We start from the raw sequence: 10656 nt of genomic DNA, 5'->3' as shown, positions 1-10656 counted from the left end.
TCCCCCCCCCCCCCCCTTCTTCAACTACTTTTGATAAGCAGGGTATTGTCTTTTTCCTCTATTTTGCAGTTGGAGGTGCCCAAATGAATACCACTCCCAGATCAAATGCTGCTAGGAATATTTGGGAACCCCCTCTTGGTGGTTTGGATGACTTACCAGATTTGCAGCGAATGCTAGGTGGCATGCCTGATGCCTCTTCTGAAAATCAGTTAATGGAGTACCCAGCCATCTCTCAGATAATGCAGCACATGAACGAGGTATTTATTTATTTGTTTGGACTAAAGTTTACATACAGTCAGCGAGTTTAAGGTTTTATTCTTCTTTCTCGTGGTTTTTTGTTTGTGATGGAAAATTTCTTGTCAAGCTTCTCATTTCTTGAGTATCTTGGTGGTTAGATTATGGGGCTCGACCCCAACTCTCATCCCAGGGATATGATGCCAAATCCTGAATTTATTCGTCAGTTGACGTCCTCTGAGAGGATGCAGGTAAAGAATTTTTGCATGCTGTCTTTATGTTTTGCTTGTTGGAATTGTAGAATGTGTAAGTGGTGCATGCAGTGTGGCAAATCTAGAAAATCGGCTTTCATTCTTTTTTTGATACATATAGGTTAATGATAACTTAGAACTCAAAAAGGTAAAAGTTATGTTAGAAATATGTTTAGAGCCTGTTTGGATTGGCTTTGGGCTTTTAGCTTATAAGCCAAAAGTCATACTGTTTTTGCCACACTGCATGCACCACTTAAAAGCACTTTTTTGTTTTACATAAATACTACAAAAGTGCTTAAAAAAATATTTTGGCTAAGTCAATCCAAACGGGCACTTAGTAGATTTATCGCAAACTTACACCTAGAGGTAAATAAGTTAAATTACAACTCAAAAAGGTAAAAGTACTACTCCTTCCGTTTTCAATTTATTTGTCTGGTTTTGACTTGGCATGAAGTTGTAGAAAGTAAATAAGACTTTTGAATCTTGTGGTCTTAAACTAAAGATAGTTAGAATTCCATAACACCCTTTAACCTTGTGGTCTTGAACATGTGGAAAGTTAGAATTGAAGAGTTGTCATAAAATGAAAAAGACTTTTTTAAAATAGACTAAGAAAGAAAGTAGGACAAACAAATTGAAATGGAGGGAGTATCAGAAATATGCTTAGTAGAATTGGTGCAGAAAGAGATAAGAAGGAAACACAAGACACAAGAATTACATCTCTGGAAGCCTATATATTTGCCTTGAGCTTTTGCAGATTGATCAGATTGTTTTAGAGAGATTGTCAAAGATACACCAAGAGGTCACAGGCTTATCAATTGAGTTTATAAATGTAGTGTCTCTATGTGTTGAAAATGTAGATGTAGTCTTAGTGTAACCATTCTCATCTAGTGGTCGTACTGATTACTGATAAGGCACTAAATATTAATGTTGGGCATATAGAAGGAAAAAGAATAAAAACATTTACTATGAAAAACAAGGGGAAAATAGCAACAGAAAAATTCAAACAAAAAAAATCTTGTCTATTTGTTATTCGTTTCTCTTATTGGACATCCTTGAACTACTTTCAACCCTTGCTATTACTCATTTAGATTCTTTTTCTTACTAATCTAAATAAGCTAAGCTCTGACGATGTTAATTTATCAAAAATAAACTTTACAGATTTTAGTGTCAAGTATGACATGATAGACACTGTCCTTCAGATTTTATTATTTCAATACAGAAATATACTTCAGATTTTATTATTTATGTTTCTACAGACTTTATTGTTCATTTAAACTGTTTTACATTGTCATTTCATTAAATATTAGAATATTAATATGTGTATTTATTTCTCTTGAACACGATGTATGTTTTTTTGTCATATTACTGGTAAGTGTCACTGATTCATCAAACATGTTTTCTGGGCACAATATAAGACATTCTGGATTGAACATTTTTCATCTTTATAATTTAAAAGTCATTATCTTGCCCATTTGGAGGTACCATAAAGAGAATCCTATTGATATGTGTCTGGACATTATTTTTTTTATTAAAAGAGATTGCATTTTATTCATCTTCAACAAAAAGACACTTGATTTTATTCATGTGTCTGGACATGGAGCATGATGTGTGCATAATTCTTTGGGTATATTCTTCCGTCGTTCCTTTTTTTTTAAAAAAAAAAATCCTTATTCTGACTTTTTTGACAATCATTCTTTTTCCTTTTAGGAATATCTGGTACAACAAGGGCTATTTCCTCACCTTGATCGGCCGCAATCAAACCAGTAAGTCTGGACATATATTTATGGATTTTCCTTGGCTGGAAAATCTCACACCTCCTGATTCAGCTGATATGATGATGTGCATCTCTTTGTCTCATTATTACTCATCGTTTTCTTGTCCTACACTCACCAAAGAAAAAGAAATATTACTTGCATTCATATTTCACTTGCCAAAGAGTAGTCTAAGCCTTTCTAATTAGGTGGGATAAAAGATAAACTTGTGAGTGGCTCGAGATTTTTCCTCTGATTATTTGGATCAATGGGGTAATTTTCTGCCTTGCGTCTATCACTTCTGACAAAGTATTTTTTCCGCATGCAGAGAACAAGAACCGGAAGCTGTCCGAACAGGTGATATTTTATTCTCTATATTTCCCAATTTGATATCCTTATAACTGTAAATATACCCTTAGGTTTGGAGGGAATGGTCTCTTGATTTAGGTGCAAATAAATCTTCTTACATTATTTTCCAAACGTTGCTTAAGTCTAGTATTTTAATGCAAAACTGGCATATTAGGAACAATACACTTTATATTTTTGTGATGCACATTATTTGTGATGTTTTCATGAATGGACATTCATTTTTGTTTAGTCAACTGAGGAACCTACTTCTTTGTTTTGTTATATTGCGTATGAAATTTGAGATTTTACAAGGGCGACAGAACTGATTTGGATTTATACCTGTTAGATCTGTAATGGAGTTTATTTTTTTGTTAAAAATATTGATTGAAATTTATAGGTTGAGAATGAGGGTTTGGTGGGGATTTAGAAGACACAAATTCAGATAAAATATATAAATGTCACAAATGAACTGTACAAAAGAATGATATTAGTATGAAAATAACGAAATGAGATACAAATTTGTATCCGGAAAAGGTGGTTTATTGTGGGGATCTGTATATACTATTTTACACTTGTGAATAAGCTAAAGAAAGGTTCCATGATGAATGCTTATTTTAGATGACACTCTTAATTGGTGAAATTAGCGAGAAAGTCAACTGAAGTTGGAACTATGAAGAAGAACTCTGGTTTTAGCCTTTTAGGTTAATTAGAAATAAAACAAACTACCTATAAAAACTATAAATAAGACAAACTATATTCACTGCAAGTTATAATAAGATCAGTCGAATGAGACTAGATGAGATAGTGGTGCCAAAATGTAGAGAGTTGAAATATTTACTCTCATATTTGAGGAGAATGATATGATAGATGAAGATGTGACACAAGCTAAAAGAGGATTGTGGAAATGGAGGAGTGCTAAGACAGTTATGTTATACGTGAACGCCTAACAAAGTGAAACACAAGTTGTATGCAACGCCTGCGAGATCAAAGATGTTATATGGGAGTGAATGCGAGTAATGTAAATCCATGTGTATCCACAAGATAAACTTCATAAAAACTGCGGGGATATTTAGTTATACGAGGTCATTAAGATTAGAATTATCACATCTGACCAAACAAAAAATGATAAGATGAGAGTCTGGCTTTCTATCTCCTATGTAGACCTCCACATGCATTGGTCAGTATGTGTGAAAACATGATGATTGAAGGTGATAAAAGAAGACAGGGATAGAAAGTTGTATTAGAGAGACTTGCAGATGTCGAAGTTAATATGAATTTATTGTTAGCTCATAATAAAATAGAAGCAAAGAAATCCATACATGAGTTGGTCTTTTATCAGGTCAAGTGTTTGGTAGGAATCTCTTTTTTGTTGTTAGATACTCGTTTGTTCGAATAAGATGGGTGCGACTTACGGGATTTAGGGAAAGTCTAGTTCTAGGGAAAAATATCTTTAGTGTTTATTTTTTAGAGTAGGGAATCTATATGTTCATTAAACGATAAATTATTTAGTACTGGAATAAATGAACTTAAATAGAACAAATTCAATCCATGTGAACTGATTTGAGATTCAGGTATAGTTGATTGATTAGTTTGTTTGGTGATTTTAATTTCAAATTGGATTATTGTCTGTAAAGCTGTCATATTCAGATGCTGATGGAAACAATTTAGGAAATTATTGCCTATTTTCTTCTATTGAGGGAATACAATGTATAATTCAGGTTGGACAAATACGATGCAATTTTTGTGTATTATTGGCTAGTTAACTCACATCAGCTGTGGGTGATTCTAATAATTGCAGAATATAGGAACCAGGCAATGGAAGTGGTGAGGAACGTGGTTGATAGTACTCTTGAGAGGGAAGGTTTGCGTGAACTCGGCAGATTCAATGGTTAGTTTATTCTCGTCTTTCTCATTCTCTCTCTATATCTCTCTGACTTAACTCGGATGCTCATAGTCCTGTTGATATCTTATTGTAGTAGGCCCAGAGGAATTATATGCAATTCAGTTAATCCAGTTCATTACAAGACATGGGCTTCTTTGACAGTGAAGAAGCACTTATTGGAATGTGCACGCACGCTGTCGTGGAGGAACTTGTAGAAGACAGTGGAGAGTAGTGTATGTATATTCTCTTTGTATGACTATATAGATCCAGATGAAATTGTTGATGTAGACACAAGAAAAGGAGATTGGTGGAGGAACTACTTCTTCAGTTCATTGTACATACTATGTTGAGTTAAATATCCCTTCAAATTGTTCATTATAATGTGACTTTATTGCCTACTTTCCTGTAGCATTTTGTTTTTGCTTTGCTAGGTGTAACACCCTCCTACTTTTTCTTTTTAATCTAAAAATACCGTCAATTACTCTTTATTTTTGGTGCAAATACTCCTCTTTCCACCCTTTGATTCAACTATTCCTTCAACTTTGTTATAATATTAATAATCGTAGCTAGAGTTCAGTAATTTTCCTTCAACAATCTATCCATAGTCCAAATCCTCAATTTTCCTATTAATCAAAAGTGATAAAAAGATTTACATCACCTCTTAATTCTTAGATTGTTATTGTTGATGTTAAATGTGTCTTGTTTTGAAACCTGGTTAATTTTGATTCTTACATTTTATAACTGTGGCTGGCTGGCAATTGCACTGTTACAGTTGTTATTTGGTTGCTATATTTTATAGGGTTACTAAGAAAATGTAGGTACTTGATAATACATTATAAGGAGCTGAACCTTCACTAATACTACTAATTAGTCTAATTAAGCATTGGAGGCACAAAATATCGAGCAAAATGTTGTCACTTAGCTTCTATAATTACAGCTATTTATGTACTCTTGTTTTGTACCTCTAATTGTTGTTGTTGTGATTGTAATAAGTTTATACCTAACCTTACTCTGCATAAAACGTCTCATCTCGCGCATTTGCCTCTCAAAACATTGTGTTCAAGTTTGTCCATAATAATTTTATTTGGACTTTGTTTGAATGTTGTTACTTTTGGAATTGCACTATAAATATGATTAGTTACGGGCAGAGTTCAGCATCAAAATAGACACTTTTTGAACTGTAAACACCAAAAGGGACCCTCTCTAAAAATATACATCAAAACGGACGATTCGCTCATTTATGGGCTAACTATAACTACCATCCTTTAACACTATCATTTCCGTTAACTCTCAATTCATCCAAAATAATATATTATGTCAAGTTGTCAACTTTAAAAGTAGTTCTCCCTACAATTCTTCTTATTTCTTTCTCAATTTTAAGTGTATTGTGAAGTCTTTTTAATACATAAAATCATGACTTTTTTCAATAATAAAAATATAAAAAAACTTGAGAATTGTTTTCATAAAATAAATTTTACTATTTATTTGCTTGCAACAATAGTAATAAACTACTGAGGTCGACGGGGACAATGATTCCTTTTATGACTAGTTTCCCTACATAAATTATAATGTTGTGCCATGCAACTTGAAGCAATGTCCATTTATTTCTACGACGCCTAGTATTGTTGACTGCAAAAGTTCTCAACTATTGAATATTTACAATTGAATTGAATGAAAAAGGTGGTCAATATATGACTCATCGCCCAATGAAAAATTGTAGTTCTAAGAGCAATATTACCCAATTGCAGTTTTAATTGAGTATTGTATTTTAATTTATTTGTATTAATTTTTCGTTAGATCTAAGAGCATCACTATATATGAAAAATAATAAAGATGTCACAATTAAAAAATATATATATTGGGATTTGTCCAGATGAACTCCATTTAAAAAAAATAAAAATTATTGCAGTTCATTGACTTGGGCACATTTTTTGTTATAATTTTTTTTGGGTTCGTGCGTAATGGGAGAACTCCAATCTTTTCTTTTAAAAAAAATGTTGTGGTTCGTTCAGTTACGGACGTACTCTAATATATTCTTTTAAAAAAAATTGAACCAACTAAAATAAGGCAGTTTTGTATAAATTTTAAAAATTACATAGTTTTAATATGAAATTACAATCTAGCCCTATTTAGTTTGTAATTATATTAATCCATGAAAAAGTAAAATAAATCGGATACATAATATGTAGCTCGGATACATTAAAAACTAGCTCGATCGGATACATTATAAAATAAACCGGATACATAATATGTAGCTTGGATACATTAAAAACTAGCTCAGATACATTAAAAACTAGCTCGAATACATTATAAAATAATTTAGAATTAGGAGAGAAATAAGAGATTTTAGAGGATTTTAGAAATAGAATGGAATATTAGAAATAAGGGAAACATAAGACGTATATTTCAATAATTTTTCTTTTTTTTTATTAGCATGTTTTATTCCCACTGAAAATAATTGCATCCATCATTTTCCTAAAATAACAAAACAAGAAAACAAGAAAACAAGTGAATATCCAAATATTTTGAAGTGAACTAACTTTTTTTTTTTTTTTTTACCTTTGGACGCACACAACTCCAAAACTTACGACCATAATTTCTTGGGGTCTTCAATGTTTTCATTTTGTAGTACTCTTTGCATTTACAAACATCTGGTTCAATTGAATATATAAATTTTTCAGATTGTTGAGACGGCTATCAAATTTTAAAAAATAAAATATAAAGTATAAAAAAGTAGAAGATGAATGAGAAAATGTGCAGGAAATAATGCATATTTATTGTTGAAGAAAGAGATAAAACTTCATATGAGGAAGAAAGATATATAGATTAACGAGAGGAATTAATAAAAAGAATTGTAGTTCGCTCATTTTAAAGTTTGTGTAATATTATTTTGCATGGATATGGAGTTAACGGGGATGACAATGTTAAAAGATGATAGTTATAGTTCGCTCATAAATGAGCGAACTGTCCATTTTGGTGTGTGTTTTAAGAGAGTGTCCCTTTGGTGTTTAAGATTCAAAAAGTGTCCATTTTAGTGCCGGACTTGCTACATGCATGTTATCCTTAGAGAATTAAGATATATATCTCAATTTTAAATTACACTAAAGATAAAATAATATTTTTTTTTCCTAATTGTCCCTATAATTGATGAAAAGAGTTACTTAATACCATGTTGTTGATGAAAGATAATAAATATTTTATAAAATTAATTAAGATACGCACAAGCTGGCCGCTGCATAAAAATAATATACATTTTTCTAAATTGCAAGCTTAAGTCAGGATTGAAAATTAAAGCCCCGGTAGTTAAAAATGAGTTTTCAATTTTTAAGCTAATCCAAGCCTCCTCTAAAATTGAGCAGCCATCAAACTTTACTATGTAATTAATAATTATAATTAGCTATATAAATAGATTTTGGTCAGGGAGGTTATAGTAAGTTTAAGAATTTACTGCTTGTTCTAAATTAATATTTAACTTGTACATTATTTTTACGCACTGTCCCGTTTATATAGTGCTAAAATGTAAAGATATTTAAATTGATATATTTAGGACAAGAAATAAGTCCTTAAAAAACAGCAATTTAGGACAAGACATGAATCCTTAAAAAAGTAAAAGCAATTTAGGACAAGAAATAAATCCTTAAAACAAAAATTTAGTACAAGAAATAAACCCTTAAAAGAACAATTTAGGACAAGAAATAAATCCTTAAAACAACAATTTAGGACAAAAAATAAATCCTTAAAATATCAATTTTGGACAAGAAGTAAATCCTATCCTAAATATGTTCATTGATTTTTGGAAAAACTTGCAATTTTGAAGTAGTTAGGGTTTTGGACATAAATTTAATCAAAACTTAAAAGGGAAAAAAAGAGTAGCTTAATAGAAATAAAATTAACGTAGGTTATAAAAATGAAAAAAAATAAAAATTAGTAGGAGACCAAGTAGAAAACTTATTACTATTATATTATTTCTATTAAAGAAAAAAAAGTCCAATTTACGTAGGTTTAAAAGGAAAAAAATAATAATAGAATTGTAAGTAGGAAGTTTATTACTCCCTTCGTCCCATTTTATGTGACACTTTTCGGATTTCGAGATTCAAACAAGTCTAACTTTGACCGTACATTTTTCATAGATCTTTTAAACATTTTGAATTATCAATTGTTGTGACTTATAGTACTTTTTATGTAGTTTACAAATATATAAATTTCATTTTTAAAAAAAATGAAGATTTCATGCGCAAATTCCCGATCAAACTTAAATTGTTTGACTTTCGAAAAATGAAAAGTACCACATAAATTGGGACAGAGGGAGTAATATTTTGTATTCCTATTAAAAAGGTTTAAAACTTTCATTAGTATTCCGCATTTTTATTCTCCATGGATATCGATTGCTCTTCAGCAGGTGAGTTCTTTAAGCTATTTTTATGTCATTCTTTTCTTGGTTTAGCTCGTAATTTATTTAATTTTTAATTTGTATATGCTTTTGAAAGAATTGTTTTTCGTTTGTCTTTTTTATTTTTAATTGACCATCCAATTCAATTTCTTTAGAAATAAAAGATCATTAGGATGATTACTTTTGTAGTTTAAAAAATAATTCCATTTGACAAAATATCTTATCATCAACATTGTATCGAACACTCAATTTTTTCTTATATATGTTAAGTTATTTCACTTCACTATAAATTAAACATGAGTTATTGACAAAAAGTAAAACAATAAAAATGGATGCTTATTCTTTTTAGGGATGGATAAGCAATGAATTATCAAAATATTATCTTAGCTACGAAAAATTTAGCTACAAAATTTATAGTTCAATCTGATTTTTTTTTCTATAGTGTTTGTTGTTAAATGAGGTACATGCTTTGGTCATGCGCAAAGCACATATACTAAACTAATACTATTAATAAGGAGGAGTGGAGAAAAAACTAGCCCCCTTGCCTCTCCTACAAGTAATGAAACAACATTTAACTACTTACTATTAATCTTTCATTTTAATTCTCGACTTCCAAATTTTCTTATCTAGGGTTAGATCCTCTATAGGTTGACACAATGTCGCTTTCTATTTATTCACCTCCTTCCGGTTCTTGTTTGGCATATATCTTTACCTCTTCTAACTTTTGTTATAGTCAACTTCTTACACCTTCCTACTAGCACATTCACACATCTACTCCTCACATTTTCGAACTATCTCAATGTTGTGTGTATTTCATCTCGTCTGTCATGGACTTCACTTCCCTCTTTTCCTATATATATCTAGCTAGTCATCCTCATCTCCGCTACATTCATCTTTTGCATGTGTCTGTTTTTTACTAGACAACACTCTGCCTCATATAATAATGTTAGTCTAATTAGCCACACCACTATGTATAACTTACCTTTAATCTATAGGGACACATTTTTATCGCATAGAATAAAGAATGTGTGCCTCAATTTCACCCACCCCACTTCAATATGATGTGTGACATCATCGGTTTTCCAGTTGTATTGAATTATATATGGACCCATAAACTTAGATATGAATTTTGCATTGATCTTCACTTCTACTTATGTTTCATGTATTGCGTCACAAACTTTTGACTTCAAGTATTATGCTTTAGTTCTACTTAATCTAAAACATTTAGACTCCAAGATATGTCTCCAAACATTCATCTTATCATTAACTCCATCGTACGCATCTTGTCAAGTCATGTCATTTGCAAATAACGTAAAATACACCACGACACCTTCCTTTGAATATATCGTGTCAATTCATTCATCTCCAAAGAAAAATAGAACAAGCTAATGGTTGATCCCTAGTACAACTCAATCACGATTGAGAAGTGTTTTGAATCACCCTCTCACCGTTCTAACTCAAGTCTTGACTCCATGGTACTTGTCCTTAATTTCTGACACATCTAAAACTCCAAATATCTCAAAAGAACCTCCTTATAAGGACTTTATCAACAACACAAGAGGATTATTCTGCTTATAATATTTTGTTCGGTAACTTTCTACTTAATTATAACGTTTTAGAAAATCCATATAGATTCAAAAATATAATATAATATTACAATATAAAAAAAATGTAAATATCACATAGATGGTGAATGAGTAAAATAAATATTACATTACATTACTACATAAGATAATAGCATAAGAAGGTGTGTGTGTGTGGGGGGGGGGGGGGGTTTTTTTTGGGGTCAAAGCATGGGTT

At 31.1% G+C, this 10656-nt stretch overlaps 1 protein-coding gene across 2 annotated transcripts in view; it reads left to right on the top strand.

Moving 5' to 3' along the window:
- The window catches only part of LOC102592283 (ubiquitin domain-containing protein DSK2b-like), a 7671-nt gene extending 2819 nt beyond the window's left edge, over positions 1-4852 (top strand). Inside the window, exons 3-8 of one of the 2 annotated variants that reach the window (XM_015314117.1) lie at positions 70-257; positions 396-485; positions 2193-2248; positions 2565-2593; positions 4383-4472; positions 4564-4852. In XM_015314117.1, coding sequence (XP_015169603.1) covers positions 70-257; positions 396-485; positions 2193-2248; positions 2565-2593; positions 4383-4472; positions 4564-4625 — 515 coding nt within the window. In that variant the 3' untranslated portion in view covers positions 4626-4852. Of the gene's footprint in view, positions 1-69; positions 258-395; positions 486-2192; positions 2249-2564; positions 2594-4382; positions 4473-4560 lie in introns of both variants that reach the window. The other variant, XM_015314113.1, reaches the window with a different exon arrangement.
- Positions 4853-10656: the final 5804 nt, after the last annotated feature.

Source organism: Solanum tuberosum, unplaced genomic scaffold (assembly GCF_000226075.1).
Source record: "Solanum tuberosum cultivar DM 1-3 516 R44 unplaced genomic scaffold, SolTub_3.0 scf00013, whole genome shotgun sequence".
In the NCBI taxonomy this organism is placed as follows: Eukaryota; Viridiplantae; Streptophyta; class Magnoliopsida; order Solanales; family Solanaceae; genus Solanum; species Solanum tuberosum.
Note: the sequence above shows the minus strand (reverse complement) of the source record. Positions and strands in the feature narration are given on the sequence as shown.